General features: G+C 40.9%; 1 protein-coding gene across 2 annotated transcripts in view; it reads left to right on the top strand.

The window, feature by feature from the left end:
• Nucleotides 1–293: 293 nt before the first annotated feature.
• The window catches only part of LOC133966901 (bromodomain adjacent to zinc finger domain protein 2B-like), a 35,325-nt gene continuing 11,008 nt past the window's right edge, over nucleotides 294–24,610 (top strand). For both annotated transcript variants that reach the window (XM_062401974.1, XM_062401973.1), the window contains exons 1-18: nucleotides 294–467; nucleotides 6,915–6,957; nucleotides 14,632–14,691; nucleotides 14,822–14,983; nucleotides 16,533–16,718; nucleotides 17,234–17,365; nucleotides 17,684–17,871; nucleotides 17,982–18,197; nucleotides 18,535–19,206; nucleotides 19,956–20,017; nucleotides 20,115–20,566; nucleotides 20,769–21,071; nucleotides 21,664–21,724; nucleotides 22,749–22,857; nucleotides 23,021–23,122; nucleotides 23,450–23,660; nucleotides 24,186–24,278; nucleotides 24,364–24,425. In XM_062401974.1, coding sequence (XP_062257958.1) covers nucleotides 444–467; nucleotides 6,915–6,957; nucleotides 14,632–14,691; nucleotides 14,822–14,983; nucleotides 16,533–16,718; nucleotides 17,234–17,365; nucleotides 17,684–17,871; nucleotides 17,982–18,197; nucleotides 18,535–19,206; nucleotides 19,956–20,017; nucleotides 20,115–20,566; nucleotides 20,769–21,071; nucleotides 21,664–21,724; nucleotides 22,749–22,857; nucleotides 23,021–23,122; nucleotides 23,450–23,660; nucleotides 24,186–24,278; nucleotides 24,364–24,425 — 3,138 coding nt within the window. In that variant the 5' untranslated portion in view covers nucleotides 294–443. The remainder of the gene's footprint in view (nucleotides 468–6,914; nucleotides 6,958–14,631; nucleotides 14,692–14,821; nucleotides 14,984–16,532; nucleotides 16,719–17,233; nucleotides 17,366–17,683; nucleotides 17,872–17,981; nucleotides 18,198–18,534; nucleotides 19,207–19,955; nucleotides 20,018–20,114; nucleotides 20,567–20,768; nucleotides 21,072–21,663; nucleotides 21,725–22,748; nucleotides 22,858–23,020; nucleotides 23,123–23,449; nucleotides 23,661–24,185; nucleotides 24,279–24,363; nucleotides 24,426–24,610) is intronic.

Genomic DNA, 24,610 nt, shown 5'->3' with positions numbered 1-24,610 from the left:
CTGCAGAGCTGCTGCTGTCCTTCCATGTCTGTACTGTCTGCGTCTGTAATGCACTTGCTTGAAAAGTACTAAATAAATAAGTCTGTCATATTACAATAGATGATTAACTCGCGTGTGTTCTTCTTTGCATGTCGCTGCAGAGCTGCCGCCGTCTGTCCATGTCTGTACTGTCCGTGTTCAGCGTGCACTTGCTCGGCTGCAGGTTTGAGAACAAAAGTTTGCTTTGTAGGAGCCTCGAGCTGACGTCACTTCTCTTGAGTTGCCTGGATGAGACGGAGGAGAGACTGTGTTCAATCTGCGACCAGAGACCAACACAACCAGTCGCCCTCACCCGGACTCAATTAACTCAGCACCTCTCCGCACGCACCTCGCACCGCTGCTCTCAAACTGCGCTCCACTGGGAACTAAATGAGTGGCATCCTGTATGTCCCCTTTGAATTTGTATGAGGACACAGATCTTCGATAAGGTGAGTCTAATTGTTTTTTTCTCCCCCCTCCTCCTCTTTGGGACATTAGCAGCATTAGCTTCGCTGGACGTTAGCGCTCACTAACAGTGCTGTTCATTCACAGGTTTGTGGCTAGCAGCTAGCTACGCTAACGGTCCCTAGCTTCGTAACATCCTTCCCCCGAACACTTGCCACATCGAGGCGTCCTCCGCCCCGCGGAGTTCAGCACCGTGATGGAGAAAGTTAATATCAAAGTGCACGCGAGGTTTTCACTGGTCGTTCGGTTTGGAATCGGTCGGAAATGTCACTAGTTCTCTGTCTAAAGTGTAACTTGGTGATAAAAACACCGGCTCGGAGGCGAGGTTGAGTAACTAAAGCGCCAGCGGGCGCCCGGTGCTCTCCGGCGAGCGGCGGTGCTCTCCGGCGGGCAGCGACGCTCTGTGTCGCCCGCTCCTCGCAGCAGCCGCAGCGTGGATCTTTGTCGCCAGCTGCGGACCCGCCAGAAGCGGTGAACGGTCGGGCGGTGGAAATAGAAGTTGAGCTCGTGAGAACGTGAAGGTTTAAATCCCACGGCACGTTTCTCGTGTTTCATACTTGAAAACAAAGTGGTGGACGTGTGTGTGGCTGCCTTGTTGCGGTTTGACGCCTCTTGTGACAACACGTTCACGTATGACCCAATAACTGTATAAAACACAGGTGTGTTTGTGTGTGTTCTTTACGTGTTATCTTCTTCCTCTTTCATTGTGTTGTCACAGTGTTATGGAGCCGGGCTGCTCTTCTCCTCCTCCTCCTCCTCCTCCTCCTCTTCTCCCTCTCCCCCCTCCTCACTGTCTTCTCCTTTTGTGGCTTCCTCTTAAAGCAAAGCGCAGCTAATGCAGCAGCTGCGGTCTGGGCTGAAATTTACCCTCTGAGATTATGACAATACCTCCATTTTTTTCCGCCTGCTTTCATATAAAAACAACAAGGCATTCGCCATCTTGGGCTGTTTAGAAAATCAGCACTGTAAACAGCAGTGATCTGCCCTGAAGTTTGCGAAACTTTCAAGGTGGAAAGATCTGAAAGATAGGACCTTGATTTGTGTTGAGCTGAAATAGGAGGAGTGTTTTAAACACTTAAATCTTGGAGTTGCTTGAGCAGCGTGGAGGTCTGACTGGATGTGTTAAAACTGCTAAATAGCTGCTTTTATCTGCCTGTGATGCCACACGTTCTGGGTTTAATCCTAGAAATGAAAGTTTATCCTTAAAATGTGCCACAAGTCCAAACTTCTACAGTGCATGCACTGGGGGCATTTGAATCCCACTGATTTCTACCCTGATGTGCACTAAATGTTTTTATTATGACCCTGCTTTTTGGATTTCTTTCAATTCTGGTCAGGCACACATGCCACATAAGCACATTCAGAAAACCAAAGGAAGTCTTTCAGTGAATAAGGTGAACTATTAAGGGCAGGTCTAAAGGGATGCCACTGACTGAAATTAATTCAGATGCTTGAGATAAACATCAATACGCCTTTTTTGACTTGTCTTCGATGGGAAGGCACAGGAGACGGTTGAATTCAAGTGCTCCATCAAGCCATGAAAGCAGTGTGACAGAGAGCCAGCGGTCACATCGCCAGGCCTGTACCTGAATACATGAAGCCATTGACAATTTGAATAATAATTTTCCTTACTGTCATATGTTAAAATGATTTTGTGGAGAAAGGCCTGTGAATTGTTAAAACAATGTTAGACCTTCTTTTTTCGGGAAATTAACTTTTATAAGGCCATTTCCCATAAGTTTGTGATGAGTGAACTCACCGAGTCCAAATTGGACCACGGAGCTTGTTGTGATCGCATTAATTCAACGTTTATCCTTCAGTTGGCTCTGGCATGCAGCAGCTTTTGTTTAGCTGCACAGTGGAGCTGATTTGTTGTCTTTTACGGATATAATTGATAGTAATGAACCAGCGTGTGCCCTTTGCACACACACACACTCACACACACAGTCTACGTGAAATGGCAGTAAACATTATTCCTGATGAAGTTCATCATTTAAATGGCTTCAGTCGCCAAGGCAGCGAGATAAATCAGATCACAGCCTTGATGTGCTAGGCATGCATCTAGTAACTGCCAATGAATCAAAACACAGGTAGAAGGTCACAAAATGTTGCCTCATATTTATTCAGAGCTCACGTCCTTGAAAAGCTGTGCAGACAGTGCAGTGTATAACCGATGTGTAGTCGGCTCCTAATGTGAGCTTTTAACATTGTAAAAATCAAAAGAGTCAGCATCTTGCCATTTGAATGCTAAAAAAATAATGCAGGCTTTTGTTCTCCCATGCGCAAAAAGAAAGTGTAGCTCATGGCTGCTAAAAACAGGACTAAATGTTAGCAGTCAAATTGTAAGATATGTGTTTTCAGCTCTCTGGCTTTTCCAGAGATGTATCACTTGACTAAAAACTATTTGTTGTGTTACTTTAGAACCACTGACAGATCTGGGTTTTTCTTTTGCTGAAATGATCCCTGTTGCTTCTTTGCTCATATTTCACATGGAGTTCACATTAAACATGCTTTACCGGTCCGACATTTTATGCACGTCTCATATTCTTACATAATATGAGATCGTCCCTTTTGTATGTCCCTGTGCGTCTCTTTAACGTGTCCTCCTTTCCTTTGGCCTTTTCGAACGGCCAAAGGAAGATGAAAAAAAAAAATCTGTTCTTCTTGCTAATAATTGTGTTTTCACCCATTTTACCCTTGTCTCTCTATTCTTACCCTTTCCACAAGTTTGCACTCATTAATCAAAGATGCTGGAGTCCTGCTGAGGGCTGAGCTGGTCCATCAATTTGGCAGCCGGCTCGCTGTATAAGGAACAGTGCAGAGGCTCTTAACACACAAGCATAAATAAATCGGTGGTCTTTATATGCAAGCCCTGAAGGTTAATGCTGTATAATTCAATGCACCCTCTTTGTCTGCCGTGATTGATGTTTTTTAAACATGTAAGGCTTGACAGGATTCCCTTTTTGTAGGTCAGTGTTGACACTTTATGATTGGGTGAGCTTGGGGGGGAGCGGCACGAGGGAGGTGGATTATTAGGAATATGTCAGGGTGATTACTCTTTTTCACTCATCTTCCTGGTCTATTTTCTCTCTGCCTGGAAATGCTTATCCTCACCCATGATGTCTCTGAGACTGGAGGGTCCCCGCTGCGTTAATGGAGCGGATGTTTCAATTGTACTGCTGTTTAGTATATATTTGTGTTGGTATACTTTACTTCAGGAAATGCAGGCCACTTGCCGGCCCTGGTGGATTTGACTCCACATTCATAATTCCAGGCCAGTTAGCTTCATACATACGGTAATGCAGACTCTTTTTGTCCTGCTGCTGTTGTAAACCATTCCACTCTCACACAAAGACCGGGCCTCAGCAGCCCCCTTTTTTATTGATCCTCATGCATTTAAAACATGGTCACAAACACTACCCACTTGAAGCATGCTGCTGCAGCGTCATTTTTAAATATTTAATTTTTACTCGCCTCACACTGGCCTGATAAGAAACTGGATCAAAGTAATTCATCCACAGAAATGTCTGTATCAGCTAAGGCTAGAATCTAATGCGCAGTGAAGCCAACTGAGAGAATTGTTTGCAGACAGTGGCAATGCATCCTGGCCTGTAGTGACAATACTGCAACTCTTTTAAATAGCATCTTCTTGCATTATAATTATAGACCTCTGACTAATCTCTAACTACTCATTATGTATTGTACACAAAGCTTTTTAAATATTGTAATGCTCTCAAGTGTTTCAGCTCTATATTTATTTCACAACGCTAGGTTGGGACACACCAATGGTTTGATCGTTGCTCATTCCTCTCTGTGCAAGTTAGAGTTTTGCTGGACGTGCAGAGATTGATCACATTAGTTTTATCATAAACTATATATGAAGATGGACGACATGTCTGATCCCCAGACCTGTGTCCCTCTCCTACGGGGAGTGGGACACGAACCTAGAACACAGACCAAGACGAATACACATCATCAAGCACTGCACCTTTCTTTTTCGCTGCACTCTCTAAATGTCACACTGCTGTCTGTGTTGGCACTGAATGTTGCCATTATTAGAACATTAATTACCCGCATTAGTAAGAGACAGTGTTGGTTTGTTGGAGCTGAGAGGGGGGGTATTAACAAATGAGGAAATGACAGATGCTGCAGGCCTAGTCACGCCAAACTAAATGTTCAAGCGGAAAGACTCAAGTCAAGGACTGTCAAGGAGACTAGGAACAGAGGTTACCATTTGTTACCGATGGATAGTAAACAGCCTTATGTGCAGGGGGGTGGGGGGAGCAATCTCATTATCTCTACTTTAAATGATGACTCCGAGCGTGACAGATGGATAGCTGAATTACCTGAGATGGTTTCTCCTTGTAGTCAAAGACTACCTGTATACAGCCCATTTTTTAAGACCATACCAGTTATGGAGTCTGACCTTTTGTATGGTTGATTTTCAATGAATCATTTATGTGTAGAAAAACATTTAACAAAAGTATTCATATTACAAAATGACACAACTACAACTGAGTGTTGACTTGCAGGTTTGTGAAGGAAAACACGTGTAGCCGCTACGTATGAGATTGAATGGAGGCGACGCTTGTAAGTTATTAGAGATAGTGTTTACTGGTCATATTTATAGCTGATTCAGAAGGTAGAGCAAGGCAGGTTAACAGCGTCCCTGCATCAAACAATAAATATATGAAAGTGGCAGATATTTTATCCAGAGCCATTTTGCTTTATTTCCTCCCCCTGCATCTAGACATTTCAAGAGGATCAGTGTTTTGTGTCATTAGGATACAAAGTGAGCCTCATGCGACTGAACGCATTGCCCCTGTCTTTGTAGATACGGGTTCAGGAGGTGGAGAGGGTCAATCAGTCTCTATACAGAGGTTTGCAGACAAATCTGCACTTTGAGTGGTCGATAAGAATGGAAAAGTGCCATATAAATGCAGTGTACTTACGTTGTGATCATAGCGCAATTATGTTTTGAAGATGTGTTACAGTCAGGAATGTGTGAACCTGTAAAATCTTAATTAAGTGCCTTCTAAAACCATGAGCAAATAGCCTGTGCTTGTCAGGTTTTCTTGACAGTTTCATTAATGTTTGGGCCTGAAGTAGTTTCTGAAATTCTTAATAAAACCGCTTCAAGAACGGATATGTTGTCCTCTCACAGCACTAACAGTGTGAAGACTTTATTAAACAGTTAAATCTAAAATCTAAAGTTAATTAATCTCTTTTGGCCTTTTAATATATTTATTTACTTCTATTTCCTTAGCCGGGTTTTAAATCTATTAAACATCTCCTTTCAGGGAGAAATAAAACTCAAGAGAAGGCTTGACTTAGAATAATCTTCTCTTTTTTCTGCCATAGGACATGGTCCTGTAATTTATTGACACAATCACAATAGAGGACTGTGGAATGTCTGTAATTTTATATGTTTACTTTGTGAATAAATTATTTGAGACAGAAGCTTACTCCTATGACACTACGAGTTGGCATTCAGCCCTTTTTTAGGTTATTCTATGAGGGTAACAACATGGGCTTCAGCCCTTCAAAGAAAACCTCCAAGAAACTAACATCAGTGCAAAAAGAATCCAAACTAACATAGGACTATCCAATGGTGTGACCCCACAGTTTATAGAGAGGGATGGTGTACAGATATTGTAAAGGAAAAACACTGACTGGTTTTACAGTAAGCTAAATTCCAACTTTAAAGTAATAATAAAGAAGATAAAAGCCTTATGGATTGTTATTGATGGATGTCAAGTGGTTTTAATTTACTATACTGGACCATGACATCAATACTCTTATGGTTGCAGTAAAGCCTGCAGTCTGTGATCAAGTGATTATTTAAGTGGTGTACGAAGACTTGAAAGGGTTTCAATGATTCAGGGTTGATTCAAAGATATCTGGTCGAGGTTTTGTTTCTTTACATTCCAAACAAAATGGACACAGATGCTATTGGCATAAATAGTAAACATGTGGTGGCAGGTCAGAGGTGTTTGTGCTGCCTCACATATGTGTATTACATCATCAGAGTATTAACAGAATCAACAGAATTATATTAGGAAGGAGGCTTTATAACTAAGATTTAAGAAAAAACTTGTGCTTGATGCCAATTTATTTGATCTATAAATGTTTTTGTTTCCTAAGTCATCGGATGTTGGCTCTTCAGCCCCGTAACTGCTCTTGTTATACTGTAGCCTATAAACCAATTTCTCCAGAGTGTTTTTGTCATGTTCCATTTCCCTGTGTGTTTTGCTGGGAGCAATAGCTTTATTTTTTTTGCGCTGATGTTTAGAATGGATAATTCACCTTTCCTCCAGTCTATATTACCATTTTTATTTCATTTTCACAGAGCTCTCATGTAGGAACCATGCTAAATGAGTAAATCCATAAAATCACGCAATAAATCTGAACGTTGTTGTTTCGTGTTTCAGGTACAGAGCCGGGATGTCACAGAACTGAGGATCATCTCATACAGTAAGTGTCTGGATACATCAGCTTCCCCATCCCCCTTTTCTATGGAGTGCATCTTTAGATTTTTGCATAGGCAAAAAACTGTTTGCATTTTGAAACTGGAAAATGTCACCCATGAACGGAAATGCTGGACTGAGCTGATCACCTCATTTTAATGTATTTTTTAGGCATAGGATTAAAATTCTCCAATTAGGCTGAAATTTAACAAAGTCCTCATTTATGAAATTAGTTTGTGCTGCATTATGCTCTGCACTCATTTTGTGTGCATCTAATTAATTCTGTCTTTCTTAGGATTGGAGTATCAAGGCTTCAGAACACATTTAAATCTCTTGGGGGAGAAAGGAAAACTTTTTAAGACTATAGGGTATTTCTAGATAAATTACTGTGAGCTAAACAGGGCTAATTGGTGAGGCTGGGGCTATTGTTTGGCTTTGTTTTAAAAAATGAATATGGGTTACTCCACTAATAGTAACTTTATACAGATGTTTCTTGGCTGCAATTAAAAATCAAATTGTTGCCGCAAGACAGAGGTGGTGGGTATATCAAATTCACCTACCCTTCAGCCTGAGCTCTACTCTGTCACCATGTGACATGGTTTTCTTTTGACTGCTAAATTAGGAGAGAGCTAATTTGCAGTCTTGTAAGCCAAGTCAATTTTTTAAACGTCTACGTTGTGCTTGCTGCTTTGTAGAATAGGTGTGAATTGATGAGAGGTTTTTTTCACAAAACACTTCTTCCTCAGAATATATTGGGAATATTGTGCCTGCTCTCAGACTAAATTAGCAGCGTCAAAGCAGACATATCTCAAATCAAGTATTGTTGTAAGTGAAATATTATTAAAAAGGAATACTTCAGACCCCTAATTGTCTTGCTGAATTGTTGGCGAAACTGATTTTTACTCTCATTTACAGTACCCTTGGCAAATCCCGCCAAAGTCTTCTCTCCTGTGTCCTCTCTCCTCTGACTCCATTCGTACTTCCTCACTCTTTCAACTTTTAACAGTGTCCTGAAAGAGAAAGCGCGGGTCTACCCACTTAATTTTTATGAAGCAAAGAAAACTGAAATTGTGCCATGAAATTCATGACATGGACACGGCCACTCTTGATCTACAGTAGGGGGGAAAGTCTCCCGCTCTTTACGTGACCGACCCTGGGAAGGGACAGGTCATGTGCAGCACTGTGTGGACAAGCCGGGTTGAAACAGTGACGGCAAAAAAACAAACACGGTCGCACAAACCCATCATCTGTAAAGCTGAGCTCCCTCCCTTTTGTGTGAGGGTGTTGTAGAAGCTTTTAAGGATTTATTATGGCTGTTACCGGTAACCTTCAGTTTATCTACAGGGGCCACAGTAGGTTTTAGGATGGCAGAGTAGACAGCCAGTGCTTTTGGTTGTCCATTGGCTGAGGTATAATGATTGCAGTCTCCTGATACAACACATGCAAAATACACACACCTATAATAAGTTAACATGACACAATGCTAACTGTAACCATTAATTCAAGGCTGGGACTTGATATACACTTATTATTATTGTTATTTCTGTAGCGCTTCTATGCTATGAAGGAAAAAAAAGAACACGAATTAAGAATTCTGAAGACTTGTTAGGGAAGAGAAAGTTCATCATATGCCATTAGAATTAACACATTAGTGTATTATGATATTTCAAATCAATTATCTGAGTTACATTAAATGGGTTCATCATTTTATAATTTCCGATTTGTAATTTTCAGTATATGTGTATATATACCTTTTTAGATTGTGTTGGCATTGAGAGTGTTATCCATAATTTGCAGTTACATGATTGTCATTTAGGTCTTAAGTGAGGGGGAGGAAAGTTTTATGGACTGGTGATTGACATGTTTAATATTGATCATTATTTTATCCTGTATTGTCTTTGTGTTTATAAAAAGGAGAGGTTGAGCTGCGCAAATTACATTTTTTTTTTTCCTTCTCTTTTAAATTTTCACGACCCACAGTTAATAGTGTAGCGTCACAGAGCAGGCTATTTTTTTTTGATTTTGCCAGAATAGCAAACTGATAGCTGTTGTAATATAATATGGTGTTGTAGTTAAAAACAAAGCTCAGGCTTCTTTCCACTTCTTGTTCCTGCCTAGAGGGTGAAGTGAAATACACGCAGGAGAGAAAAGTGACGAGATGAAAGAACTCTGTCAATGGTAAATCAAAGGCTTGTGTGAATGATGCAACTATGAGATGTATCAGTTGTATGGATGGCGGATTGACACTGAGTGTTCTCAGTCTAATGAATATACAGACATATTTAGCTTCCAAGAATAGCTGCCGGGCGCATTATGCGTTTGTGTGGTAATCCAAAATCCCTGGTTACATCATACAGCTTTATGATATGAAAGTCTATTTTGAGGTAGTTTCAGTGCTGTAAATCTTTAGAATATATCGTCTGAAGGGCGACGTAGAATCTTTCTGTGGATGCATACGCCTGTTTATTTCAACTCTAAAGAAGCCTCTCATTAGCACAAAAGTGCCCTGAACTTCCTGTCATTTACAGCAAAGTAGCCCATTGTGGTGCATGTTTATGTGACTTTAAAACAGGCGGATGCACAGACACATATTCAATTTTTCTCAACTTGGTGATATATACAGCCTGCTAGTTTAAAGAGAGTATTATGATATTTAGGATATAGAGACAGTGAAGTTAGAAGTATGGATTTAAAGAGCAACTGGGGTCTGCTCTACAGCCATAAAACCACTTTGAGAGAAATTGTACATCAGAGAGTTCCAGGCAGCTTCAATCACAGGGGCTACTTCGTTGTCAATAAAGTGGAATTCATTATGTGAGCCTCTCCTCTAAGGTGACAGGTCAGGTATGCCTGGGATGTGGGACGATGCTGGCATGGTCTACTGGGGAGCCTGAGACTGTAGACCTACAAGGGCGTCTCTGAGGTGTGCAGATGGCATTGAGGAAAATTGAATTTGCTTGGGCAGCCGTGGCCAGCTGCCTGCTGTTCCTTCTTTACTGTTGGCATGAAGTCTTTATTGAACAACAGGGATTTTAAGTGTCTCTCTGACTCTATCACTACACAGCTGCACTGTGCATTGATTTTTGCTGCTGATCCAATGAAATAGTTGTTTCTTTGAGTGAAACAGAATTTCTGAAACCCTGCGTCTGCTCTATCATACATCTCAAAAACACTTAGACATTAGCAATGCTAATAAACTGCTTACCATTCTTGTGTAGGCTTAATGCCTTTTGTTAGACGTCTGCAGGGGCTGAACAGTAAGGATCTGTGGTGTCAGCGCTCAAACTGGTGTAGAGGTGACACCAAGGTGAACGCTGAGTTGTGGAATGGTTGGAAATCATTGACATTCTGACTTGAAGGCTGCAAATGGCTTGGTGGCAGATGGAGTCTTTGTCAAGGAAGAAAAATGGCAGCTCGGGAGCATCAATGCCATTTCCTCTATCAACTCAGCTGGCGGGCGGTGACCTTCTGCTGCTCACAGAGATCCCCCAGCACATGATCAATTATCTAATTTCCATTGTTGACTAAGCTAGTAGAAAAGGATTTAAATGTCAGTTTTTAGGGAGAGACTGCATGTGCCATCACAAAACTGTTGTTTGTTGTTGGTGTATAATGAGGAGACAAATTGCAGGCAGTGAACAAGCATGTGTTTGTTAGCACAGTAGAAAACTAAACTGGTGTATTGATGCATATGAAACCAATACATGGCAGCTGTTTAGCTCAATTTATTCCGTGTTGTTACAGAATTGCCGTAAATGATTTGAATGAGTTCCATCATATTTTACTAATGAAAGAGGATCCTCTGGAGTAAAGATAAATCACATGGCATCAATTTGGCAAGTGGCTTTCACTGACATTGTTTGATTCATATTCAATAATTTGCCACAATGAGGATGTTTTATTAAATAATATACATTCACAAAATCTGAAGAACCATAAAGATCAAGAAAATGTGGCAGATTAAATTACACTTTGGCATGAAATGTTATGGTTTCTGCTTAGATGTTGGAAAAGAGACAGGCTAATGTAGAATCGGCACAGTTTCACTTTTCGTTCTCAAAGTGTGAGAGACTCTTTCAGTCAGTCAGGATGTTGGTCTGTATAACTGTCAAAATCAAGGACATTTGGATTAAACCTAAAAGTGGTTCTGGTGATGATGTATGTAATTCTGGTGCTGCAAACTCGATCATTAGAGATGAGACAGCAGTGTTATCCTGAACAAAGTCATATTCAGAGCAGATCCTGGTTATAGTCGCTCTCTATTCCACATTAGCTCTGATTTGTTGGGTTTATAAATTAAGTAGTGGTCACACAATCTTCACACCACAATGACCTCTAGTATGTTACTATTTTAAAACTTGTACATATAAACCTTTTAGAATGGACACTGGTGTTTTGTGCCATTTGCTCAATGTTAGCAACACAATAGATCCCACAGTGTCTGACATATAGTCCAAGCTGGTGATGGAATTATTCATTCAGCAGAGAAGAAAACTTATTTTCTGAACACATTCTTCAAAAATATAAATAGTCTGAGTATCCCAATTGACTTTCCCACATCAATTGAAGCCATGTGTTGAGCAACTCTCCCATGAATTTCAGGTGTTTTTGAGCACCATTCAAATAAGCCCTCCTTTTTTTTCCATGCTCTTCCTCATCTCAAAGTCATTGTCCTATGTTTCATCCCATAAGAATTAGCATATTTAAAATAATGAAATGCCCTACTTGGATTTATAACCTTCACTCATTACTTTCCAAAATTATAGTGTGAAACATAGTTACGTCCAAGAGCCAAGAACAAAGAATTCTGAAAGGCCAAATCTGTTCCATTAATAATGTTTGCCTTTTAAAATTAATAGCCTTTGATTTAATGACTTAACAGAAGCAGAATGGGTTTTGTTATCCTAATCGCGCTCTTTGTGTTTGGACGGCTCCTCGTGTTTCGTTGTGTTCCAAGAATTTGTTATATGGTTTTAATCCCGTGCTCCTCCACATCAAAGTGACTGATGCAGAGATGTGATGTGTCAGTCCTTGTGCGTCTCCATTAGACGGCTGATGTAAGAGTTCCGCTGTTGAGAACCGTGCTCCCCTTTTGACAGCCCAGCATTATCCAGCTGTAAGGGTGCAGTGCCAATTTCCTGATTAACTCACATTTTACATTTCAGTGACCTTCATTTAAGACATTCAGTGTAGCGCACAGGTGCTTGTTTGAATGTAGCAAGCGTCGTCTGCTTCAATAAAGCAGTGGACATATGGACACTGTGTGACTAATGCTTTGAAAGGTTGGATCTGTTTTATTGCTTCATTTGGCACACTGCAGTCCTACTTCCCATTACGGTTGCCATGTGATTTATGTTGTGCTCTTTGGAGAGTGAGCGAGAGAGAGAGAGAGAGGGGAGCGCTGTATAAAAAGCTGTGATAGCGATGTTTACCTTGATCCCGCTGCCTTTTTATTTCATCCTGGGATTTGACATTGTGGAGAAAGAGGTTAAAAACGCAGTCAGGTTTTCCGGCACATAAATGCTGGTTGATCATTTGAGGCATGAGGTTATTGACATTGCAGCGTGAAGCCTAAAGGACCGGCAGAACCTTGGACTTTTTATCCTCACTGTCTCTGCTATGATATATAGCCAAAATCACACCGTCAGGCGTCACCACCTTCCACCAACAGAATACAAGCACATACTTCACTGTTGTCAGGCAGATTTTTGCCTCAATATACAGTAGTTCTGTAGCATAGTCCACACAATGTTCTCCTTTTGTCTAACCACGCAAATAAACAGTCATCATAATGTCATGATGTTACAGTAAATCCCAAATAGTATAGGCCGTGTCTTGTATGCTGCTGTGTTTGATTTAGCAGCGCGGAATAACGGATAACCTTTGCATCAGCATCCTCCTCTCATGATTAATTTGTAGCTCTGCTTCCTGTCAGGTGATGCACGTGATTATTCTTTAGTCCCCAGCTATGTTTTTTCCTGTTTACACGGAAATGCACCTTTCTCAGGCCACGTAGAGCTCGCCTTAGACAGCCGTCAAAATAATTAGTTGTATACCATCATGTATAGCACATTCTACACAAAGAGAAAAAAAGCTTACTCTAACAGTTATTTGAAGCTGTTTCACTCAGTTGCAGTTGAGGAGATGTCTAGACAAAGGGCTGTTATTATAAGAAATGTTGTTTAATAACAGTTTGTGATACTGTGTCATCACTCATCATAACCCTTTCAGAGTAATTTTTATTATTGGCTAATGGCTTTATTGTTTATTTGAATAGTTGTGGCTTATAAATGATTGATGGTGTTCTGTGCTTTCTTTGTCTGATTAGAATCTCTTTCTGTTGATGAGCAAATTTAGGTCATTACAATTCAGGGTTAGTGGATATATTGAAACATATACTTACAGTATACAGTTTCTTTTAGCTGTACTAGATTTGACAACATGAAGTATAGATAAAAAAAATTCAATTTGGAATTTGTATAGGAAATTGAGATGTCATTTCACGATTCTCATACGCCAGTTTAATTATCCAGCACAAAATAATGACCTCATAATGACATCATGTCTGCAGCATTTCACTTTAATGAATTGAATTATCACCAAAATGTAGAGTATGCAGAATTTATCACACGCACTTTAATCCCAGTCAACACTCTCGCCTCCTCAGCTGAATATTTAATTTCTACAACAGATTTAAAATTAATACACACTTAAGGTTTTCCCATCAGCATACTGCACATCTTAGCTTGACAAATGAAGGCTGATGAAGCAAGGTCAAAATGATACTCTGAATGTGTTTTTTTTTTTTTTAACGATGCATCATAAATATGAAAGCACCTTTTGTTCTTCGCTCTGCACAAACCCCGACTCACTACGGCAGGAAAACGGTGGCCTTATCAGTGAAGCATGGCCGCAGCCTTCATGTCATTTACGTCTCATCAGTGTCGTTCCTGGTGAGGGATGATACTTGATATTCAGAGGGTAGCTTTGTCTCCTCAAATTAATCAGCTGCTCCTGTTTTCCTGTGCAGAGGAGAATCACCAGGGAGATGGAGAAAATGTTGTTGTAATGTACAATGCTATACCAAAGGCCGGCTGCGAAATACAATCTGCATGAATACGTTATGTGGGCTTTTTGTGTTCAATGAGATCTGAAGCAATAGACTGGGGATATCAGTTGCACTATCATCTCTGCGGTTTGGGATGATGATTTGGACGATGGGCAAAGTCATCAGAGAAAATGGTGGAGACTGTGATTACAACCTCTGTGTATTTATCTGTGTTGATTTAATGTAAAGGTTGTGGAGGGAAAAAAGGAAAATGTGCTCCCATGAGAGTGAACATTGAATTTTCTCTTGAGGCTCACAGCTTCATTAGATTATCACAGCTTGGATGGCAGCAGCTTTACATTAAAGAGCTCTGGAACCCCTTGATATACATCAACAGCTTGTTGTCTCGTGTGTATATTGCTGTTGTATCTACTCGGTTTTATCCGTTATCTTTGTCAACTCTCCATATCCCTGTGCTGTGTTATTGTGGTTCACTTTCTATTTGTCTTTTACGTTGACGTGTACACAAATCAATACATTTTTCTTTCAATTAATTTGTTGTTTATTCATCATTCCAGCATTAACAAAATCAATGAAATACATATTAGACTGTTACCTGTTTCTTTCAAATAGGAGACCAAGAGACTCGGAGCAAAACGCATGCTTATTTCAAAGCAGAAAGCCAGTATTGTGGTGAGTCTAATTCAGTTGTGTGTCAGAAACTAAGTCTCAGTGGGGTGTGTGGCATGTGTGGGTGTTTTTTTCCTCTCCACTTTTTTTCTTCTCTTACATCGTTAAGTATTGACTGGATTGTGTTTGACAGATATGGAGTCTGGAGAGCGGCTGTCCTCCCCATCTTCAGTCTCATCCTCCCTTCACATGGCCTTCTCTTCAGCCAGCTCCTCCCCTGCATCACCCCACAAGCCCTCCACCAAATGCAGCCCGGACCCTAACCGTGCAGGCAGTTCCCCTCAAACCACCTGTGGTATGTGCACACACAAAAAATGGTTTTCAGAACTATTTGGGTACAAACAATTTAAGCACATGATCAAATGTGACTCACAGGTAATTGTTTTAATGTGTGATTTGATTTCAGTCAGGATATTTTATTATGTTGCCCACATTTTGGTTGTGAAATAATTTGACATACATTTCTACGCACCCACAAAACTGCCAGGCTATTAATAAGTGAACGGTAAATTACCATTCTGACTGACTAGCTGTCATTTAATAACTACACTTCTACACAAGCTTTTGAGAGGAAAAAAAAATTGAAGCAAATCTATTCGGGGATTCTGTCCAACTAAAATCTATGCAAAACACTGAATTAAAACTGTGCAACAATAAGGAGCTTAAGACACCTTCCTCTAGTTTTAACACGTAACAGACAATTTTGATAGAAATGGAAGGGCTGTTGAAATAATGAATGCCAACAATTAAAAGGCTGTGTACGCTCTTGTGGATGTCTTTTGACAACCTTTAGCTCCAGTTTATCCCGTGTGATTTGATGTGTCTGTCAGTCCTCACACTGCGCATGCAGCCGCCAACATCCTCTTGTTTTCTCTGAATACTAATTGTGGTCAGAGCCATTATGCATTGAGCAGGCAGCGATGCATAAACTGTCAGATTACCCCTGACCACAAAATAATGTGCAAATTTACATACCCTGGTTTGTGATTTATTTTTTTTGCTGTCATTATAAGATGCCCCCAAAATAATTTTTTTGTAGTGCTATGACAATGAAGAACACATTAGAGACACTCATAAATTATTCATTTATGAGCCCCTCACACCAAAACGTGCACAGAAATTTCCCCGATAATTTGTTTTGGGCTGAACACTAAATACTGAAAGTACACTGGCACCTTTGTAGTTGCTTCTATGTAGGATGGCAAACACCCTTTTGATTGGAACTACATTCAGGTGTTTATCACTTTCCCTGGTTGAGTTTATCTAAGAAACGTATATGCAAAGTGTCCCAGTCCAAATTGGTATATGACCTGGTAATTTTAGAGAAGTTGGTGATAGTTCCAGAACATCAGGAATTCATTATATATAGCCGAAGCTTTAAACTTGACGGACTCTAAAATAATAAATTCTGTGTGGGTTTAAAACTTTCCCACTCCACATTCACATCAGTTTAATTGTCGTTTTGAAATTAGTGAGGATTGCAGTTAGAGTTTAGGGTATAAAGTAGTTATAGACAAATATACATATAACTTATTGGCAAGGTTGTAAACATCAATCAGTTGTAATAAATAAATATTTGTTTTAATATGATTAGTTGTGCCATCCCTGAAATGGTATTTATTCTTAGTAATGGTTTTCAGACTCTGAATATACACAGTAGAATAGACATAATAGTCTATACTGTGTCTGTTGTTAGCTAAAGCAGTTTTGAACAGGAAGTCTGCTTCGTCTTTATTGAGTATTTTATTGTATGTGAATGTACGAGAGGTTCTAGATATATGGATGACCTATCTAGATAACAAGAATGATGAATACCTCACTTGATAAAATCCTTTCTTCTCCAGGCCCTTTGCTACAGATGAACGGGGATGCGTGTTTAAATCCGTCCGGCGAGCCCAACAGTTTTCCCTTAGTCGCTCATCCTGCTTTTGGGCTCTTCCCTCCGAGTTTAGGCCAGTCTCAGTTTGGAGGTCTTGGGAGTCTGGGTTTATCTGCCTTTGCTGCTAACCCCCAGTTTGGTACATTTCCAGGTAAGGAAGCTCAAGATGCAGTGGTTTTAATCCTAATAATCAAGGTGATGTAAAATGTCTGTAATGGAAATTCTTCCTTCAGTGAAATACTTTGCAAATGATAAGGAAAGTAGTATTTTGTATTGTCACCTGCTGATCATCAAGCAGGTACATACAACAGCATGCATATCCTCAAGTTGTCATTGTATATTTTGATGTGGAGAATGAATATGTTTTGAACAAAGTATTGTACATTAACTTTAATAATTTGTTGTCTGAATTTTCAATGACAAAATGATGATTGTGTCTTTCTGGAAACTGTTTTGTATCTAGGAAATGTCAGTAGATGTGGTGAAACCACAGAATTCCAGATCAAATGCAAGACCATACTCTGAACTGAGTGATTAGTGCTGTTATTGAGTTAGATAAACTGCTGCTCTCCCAGCATGTTGACAGATTGAATTGTCTGTATATCTAGAGCCGATAGAATTGCTATTTTTGACTTAACTGTACAGTTCCTCGCTCCCACACTCCAGACTGGTTTTGGCGATATGACGCACGTACCGGAGGAGCAGCATCCTTCTCCGTTCCTCCTCTCGGTCTCCATCCTGTATTTACACCAGTCTTCAAGAGCCAAGATCCTGCTCACTCCCAGTCCCGTACGTCAGGTTAGCTCCTGTTCTAGGTCATACATGTTGTAGCAGTTTACAATAAAGCAAATAATGAATCCATACATGTATTTTGTGTCCTTTGAGGCAGGAATAAGGGCTTGTCACTGAATGATGAACTAGCAGGCAGCTGTCTTTACTGTTAATGTAAAGGATTACTCTATTGCAAACCTGCTTTTGATATTATGAGACTAACCTTGCAAAGTGTTACTGGTATTAGTCAGGTTGTTTTTCTCTCTCACCCTCTTTAATAGTTCTCCTTATGTGTTTGACTCATGTTCCTTGTGAGTGTCCATCTGACAAAATGTACAATGCCAGTTTCTGTAGGTGTGAATGGAACAGTGAATGGGCGGAGCAGTTCCTGTCCTACTGGGAACTCTGCTGGGTATGCCAGTTCATTTCCAGCAAAGGCAAACAAGGATAGAACCAAGGCCAACATTCATCCAAAGAGCATTCAGGACCCAGGCCAACTAAACCAGAAGAGTGTTCAGAAAACAAAAGAAAAGGTAAAGTTTCGGTCAAGCCCAAGACAGTCATCCTGACTTATTTACGTATATGCATGAAAGTCCACTTCCCCGATCTGTTTACATTTCTGCGGAATTCTATTGTTACTTAGAAACCCAGCAAAAGACCACTAGAGACCTCAAGCATGAGTGGCAGCCAGTCTGGATCCCTATCAGATAGCTCCAGTGATGGTGAGGACAGCAGCAGTGATGCTGATGACATGGAGTTGGATGAGGAGGAGGATGATGATGAAGATGAGGATGATCAGAGCAACGACAGCGATGACTCTGATTCCGAAACAGAGCGTCAAGTTAAACAGGATTTCAAGGTAAGGCCAGGCTGTGTTGAAAGGCTGTTGTCTGTGTTTAAACATTTAGCAGAATATTTACAATTGGCTGAGACATTATTTTTGGTGTATCATTTTAAAATGATAAGCCATATTTCCACCTTGGTGGGACATTTCAGATGAATACTTCTGGTACAAGAGGTTGTTTTGTAAAGTTTTTTGTCTAACAGTTGTTAAAAAATGTCTCTCTGTAAAGCAGCATTAATGGCAGCCAACTGGATGTATGTGCTAAGTGACAGAGCTGCCACAGTGAGGCTTTCTCAGCAGGATTTGACATGACATGCTGTCTTCTCCCTTTTCTCCCCATCCTCCCACTCAGCGGCTGACAAAGAACACTTTAGAGAGTAAAAATCGAAGAGGTTGCGTTGCTGAAGGAAATGCAACTCAAGACAGTCGCCGCGGTGGTGTCTCTTTGACTTCTTCGCACCATATCCAGTCTCCCCATCCTGCTGGCAGGACTCAATCTGTCTCAATTACTCTGTTTCTTGAGAAATCCAGGACTGCAGACGAGGACCGACAGAAACACATTAGTGTCATTCAGGCCACAGGGCTGGCAGCCATTAGCAGCAGTCCCTCCTCGCAGTCCAACAGGGAGGTGTCTCCTCTACCCTCCAGTTCATCACCCAAACCCATATCCTTCTCCAACTCACCCAAGCACTTACCTCCGGCTTCACCAAAGCCCTTCTCTCATTCGTCCTCACCACAGCACATATCTGTCTCCTCTTCCCCCAAACCTCTTGCCCTCTGTTCCCCTCTGAAACCCCTCTCTCTGGGTACCTCGCCCAAACGTTCATTTCTTTCTTTACTTAAACTTAATCCCCTCTCCTCTTTACCCAAACCACCCACACCGTTAGCCACACAGAAGCCCTCACATAAACAGAGGGGTCTGATGCCCTCTTCTAAGCACACACAGCCTGTTGATAACCCAAAGGAGAGCAGTGGAAACCCAGATGAAATCTCATTGCACCGCAGCAGTTTTAAATTGAGAAAGGTGAGTTTTAATTTGTATTCATGTTGCTGCATTGTAGATGGTTTTCTTTTATTTCTGAATTCCATCTCGTGTACAGAAAATTAATTCTGTAGTTTGTTTCCCTCTTGCAACAGAATGAGCTCTGTTCTCATGTGTTGTCCATCATTTTCGCTGTCATGAAATAAATACAAATCTGTGGGTCCCGTAACAATAGACGATGAATGCATAGACACAATGTTTAGTACTTTTATTGTACTACACAATAGTGTACTTTTAGACTTCTAGTCCTGCGCTGGTCAATGTTTTTAGCTCTATAGAGAAAACTGACAAGCAATTAGCTCTGTTCTGCTTCAGGATGTTTGTTATCAAGAGAGAGAAGTTGGCCTTTTTACAGGACTCCGTTATTGTCACTGTATTGAGAAGGAGGTAGAATGTGGCAAGCTGTAACAAGAGCACTTTAATTCATATGATGGTGGTACATTAAATACAGGCTTTTGTTTGCCAGAGCATGACAATAGCAACCAATGCGAGATGACAGCTGAACTTGCAGGATGGCACTAGGCCAAACAATTTGAAAATATTTTTCCACAGCAGCCTTTTTTTCCCTTCATTGTCATTGACAGCCGCGAGCCTGCTCTTCATTGTCCCTGTCTCCTATTACACCTTAAATTCCTTCATTCACAGCCCACAGCGATGTAATGTGAGTGACAGTTTGTGTAATTACTTAATTTTTCCCCCTTTGTTTCCCTTTCTTTTGCATCTTTATTTAGCGCGTCCATGCCGAGGCCCCTTTAAAGCAGCCTTTCTCTCTGCAACTCTCCAGCCAGAACTGGTATTAAGTCACATGAATTCAGCATCCTCTTCAACATTGTTACCACCCAAATATTGACAGATATATTGAGTAGTCGTTTGCCATCTCTCCCACACAGCAATGACACCAACCTGTTCCTGAACCCTTGTCCTAATGGAGCGTTCGACAGCGAAGTTCAGAATGCCCCCTTGCCTCTCAAGATGTGCCGCATGCAGAGCAGCACCCTCAAAAACAAGCCACTTGTTGCCGCTATTAGCCCTTCCTGCCTGATGCCCATCAACTTGAGCACTGGCACCAAGGAACCAACGGACTCTGCTTCCCTTCTTAAATCAACGGCCTCGCCACGATTTTCTCACGGATCGAGGAAGACCAAGAGTCCTAAATCTCTACATGCAGGAAGGAGTCTCCTGAAAACCAACTCGTCCTGTCCTCTACCTGTAGAATTGGTCAGAAGCAGTGAGTCTGACATCCACAGCAGCAAGGACTCAAACTCGGACTCTTTGGGAGATGACTGCGATGAAGATGAAGAAGATGATCTTGAGGAGGAGGATTCTGGTAGTAGTCTATCAGGTTAGATGTAACACCCCTCTCTTAAATTAATCTAAATTAATTAATTGTCTTCACTGATATGTAAGAGCAGAAAGAGCTGTTAGATCAGGCATCTTTGAGAAATTATCAGTGCTCTGGATTGTTTGGCTGTTTGAAGAATGCTAATTAGGATTTATTTCTGCTCTTTCACTTGTTTTTCTTCTGTCACTCTGGAATTCCCCAGAGAGCCAGTCAGAGAGCAATCTGGAGAGCGACTCTGTCGGCGCTGAGGATGACATGAAAGAGCGTGCTGAGTCTGAAGCAGATAGCGATGCAGAAAGCACTCCCCTGAATCTAGCGAAAGCGCCGCTGTCAGCTTGCAAGTCCTCCTCGAGCCTTTCAGCCAACTGCTCCCTGCTCAACCATCAGGTCATCACGCCACCTAGTTTATCCAGTAGTCTGCTCAACCCCAACACACTGAGCAGCTTAGGAGCTCTGAGCAACCACAGCACCCCGTCCTCATCCGTCACACTTACCCCACTGCCAGGTAACAAACACATCCATAAACTACGATACAGCTTGAAATTACAGTTGACTAATTTCATTAAATCTCGGCTTCAGGACAGCATTGAATTCTCAAAATGTTAATTCCCCCCCCCCCCACACACACACACACACTTTTTGTCTCCCTACCTCTTGTACAGTATCTATCTTAATAGTTCCAGGTTAAAATTATCTCTATGGAAGATATTTGTTAAATCCTTGTTTTATCTCCAGCATCTTTTGTTTTTAAATCCCAGGCAAATGCCTTTAGAATCTGATACTGGATGAGTCATGGAACATGTTTTGTTACTAACAGAGAACATTGTGACTTTCTCAAAAGAGAGTTTATTTTCTGTTAGTTGTTCTTTGTAGTAACAGCATCTATATGCAGTGGATCAAATGGCCATTTAGGTGAAATTATGGGAAGTGAATTGTGCAATTCATGCATCAAATAACTATCCAAAACCGACTGGTCTGTCTATCAGTGTCTCCTTTTGAGGGACGTTATAGATTTTCAGTTGTGTGGTTCTTTTCTTTATTTTGTGTAGTGTAATTTGCTCAGTTTGAAGGTGCTAAGTCATGTCTCCTGTTTTAAGGATCAGGGAAGAGGAGGAGAGTGACAGATGAGAGAGTTCTGAAGTCGCCTCTTGAGTTTGGGTGAGCTGTTGTGCATGAAATTCTTTCAAAACAACTAACATTGTTTGGATGGTCTGACCGTGTTCTCTTTGTCCTTCCTGCTGTCATACTTGCTGCACTGTTTGTGTTTCTGCTACTGGTCTTATAGTTAAATGTCAGCTCACTGAGGGCTGACTAGTGGCCTTTTATAAAAGGTCACCTATGGCCAACTTTTCTTTGTGGGGCTGCCTGGATGTTTCTATTTTTAATTTTTAAATGCAATAAACACTGAGTACAATTTCGACAAACACACAAATCTATAGGAAATACTATATACTCTCATCAAATGCTATTATTGTGCTCCTGGTTATTTTTCCACTCCCGAATGTAAATGTGGGTAAATATGAGACTGGGCCCAAAAGTAGAAATCACGCTCAATTTTCCCAGGCTAATGTTTTAAAAAAAATTATTAGGGTTCCAGATCTGATCACTGTGGAACTTCTGCATTTTTTTCGAGTATGAGCAGACCACAAAAACCCTCGATACCTTCCTTTTAAGAGGCCTTGCTAACCCAGTCTCGGGCTGAAGGTCACAGTGGTCCGGAAATGAAATGAGGCCCAGCTGTTCGACTCAAGGGGTTAATTGCATCCAGTTTCAACACAGACAGGCAACATTAGCTACTCCCTGCCCGCAAATTCTGCAGCAAGGGATCAGAGCAACCTTTCATCTGATGGGGATGTTTTTCCTCAGCAGGTTCACAGGAAACAGGCCACTGGAATGTATTCCAGCCCCTATTTCTGTCTGGGATAACAGATTACATGTTTTTTCCTAAGTCATGGCTGCTCTCCAGTTGATCTCTTGGGGACTGAGGGGTTGCCCCTCTTGGCTCATGTCCATCTAGGAGTAGACAGCTGTACAGTCATCCATTAAATTATTTTCCTACTTGTTTCCCTGGTGGTTTGAATATGTATATTAATGATGACTGATTACAGCTGAAACATTATTTTAATGATATTGATTTCATGATTTATATGTTGGTACTTGGTTTGCAATTGTGTTTGCTCAGGTGGCAGAGAGAGACTCGGATCAGGAGTGTTGCAGGACGACTTCAAGGGGAGGTTGCTTACTTTGCACCATGCGGGAAGAAACTGCGTCAGTATCCAGATGTAACGAAGGTGAACTAACAATTTATGGAAAAAATAAAACCTTAAACCATGGCATATAGTCAGTGCAGCTTTATGTAATCACACACCAGTGGAAATCACAACATGTTACCAGTTATATAGCTCAGAGTTCTTCCCATGCTTTAATTACAATGCATAATTCTTTTGCCTGCAGTACTTAGTGCGGAATGGAATAACTGAGATCTCACGGGATAACTTCAGCTTTAGTACAAAAATCAAAGTTGGTGCCTTCTATGAAGCCAGAGAAGGACCAGAGGTAAATGTTCCCTTTTATTTACTTTACACAACATATATGAGATACATACATTTAATGTCTAAATTGTGTGAGGTCTGATAGAAACATTACTCCAATGAAAACATTCTGTTTGAGAGAAATTTAGCCAATATACCCACATAGTCGCAGGTATGAAGCAGAAGAATTCACATATTTGTTGAGACATATCTGTCACATTTCATTTATGATGAATCTTAAGCTTGAAAGCTGGCTTTTGTTAATGAAAGCAATCGGTAGATACAAGTCAGTTTGAACATCTTTTCCTTTCATTTTCTTTAATCCTTCCTTTGTCTATGTAATATTTCTCAGGGTCCTCAGTGGTTTTTACTGGCTGAGGAGGAGATCACTCCCATTATCATAGCGATGGATGGCCGCCGCAGCCGCCGCTTGAAGTCTGAGCACCAGCCATCAGGTGATGATTCTGGGGGCCAACGATGGAAGAATCATCCTCTAAATGTTGGAGAAAATAACTTCCAGAACATCAACAATGCCAAGCTGCGCCGCAAACTGGAGGCTCAAGGTCAGTGTACATCTTTGAAATGTTTCAGTGTCACCTGTAAAATAGGTAAAACAAGCTGAATCTGAAATTTTAACTTTTGTAGGTTGTTTGATCAACTTTTTTTCATGAGGATATCTGGCCACCTGCACATATATGTGAGATCACTTTAAGATGTTCACAGATCAGCTACAATAGAGTTTACTTCCAAAACCATTTCTTCAAACAATGTCAGTGGTGGATTATTTGGTGTCAGCACCACAAAATCAAGTTGTAAGAGTTGCCCACCTTGTAAGAGCCACCTTAAAAGAGGCGCCCTTTAACACTAAGCACATAGAGCAAGGTTTATCGCCTATGGGGCTTTTCTTTCTCAACTGTTTTCCTTACTGTTAAGACCAGCCTAAACCATCTTTGCAGTATGTCGTTAAATGCTTCAGGCTTTTACTCTGGAAATCAGGACTTTGGAGTTGTATGCAGGTCAATATTTTCCTAATCATTTCAATTATATTTGGCGTGTGATTTCATAGTTTATATCCCATCATGTTTCAGAAATGGCTCGACTGGTAGCTCAGATTAAATTGATGAGAAAACTGGAGAAGCAGGCCATGGCACAAGCAGCCAAGGAGGCCAGGAGGCAGAAAGGTAAACAGCCACAGTCTCGTCAGACTCTTCTCTAACATCGGATCAGGTTGTGTGTGTGTGAAGCTAACATGTTTGCGTTTTCTAGCAATAATGGCTGCTGAGGAGAGGCGGAAGAAGAGAGAGCAGGTGAAGATTCTCGAACAGCAAGTAAGGTTCTTTCTTTGCATGCTCTGTTTAATTTTCCGTGTATATCTTCCCAACTATCAGCTGTTGCATTTTCAGAATTTGTGCACTCTCAATGTTTTAAATTGAAAACAGTTGAACTGCTCTGAATTTCCACAAGGAAGTTGCTATCCTTCAAAATGCTGCACCTTCCTGATTTGCATAGACCC

The sequence above is a fragment of the Platichthys flesus genome, chromosome 13 (genome assembly GCF_949316205.1).
Source record: "Platichthys flesus chromosome 13, fPlaFle2.1, whole genome shotgun sequence".
NCBI lineage: Eukaryota > Metazoa > Chordata > Actinopteri > Pleuronectiformes > Pleuronectidae > Platichthys > Platichthys flesus.
Note: the sequence above shows the minus strand (reverse complement) of the source record. Positions and strands in the feature narration are given on the sequence as shown.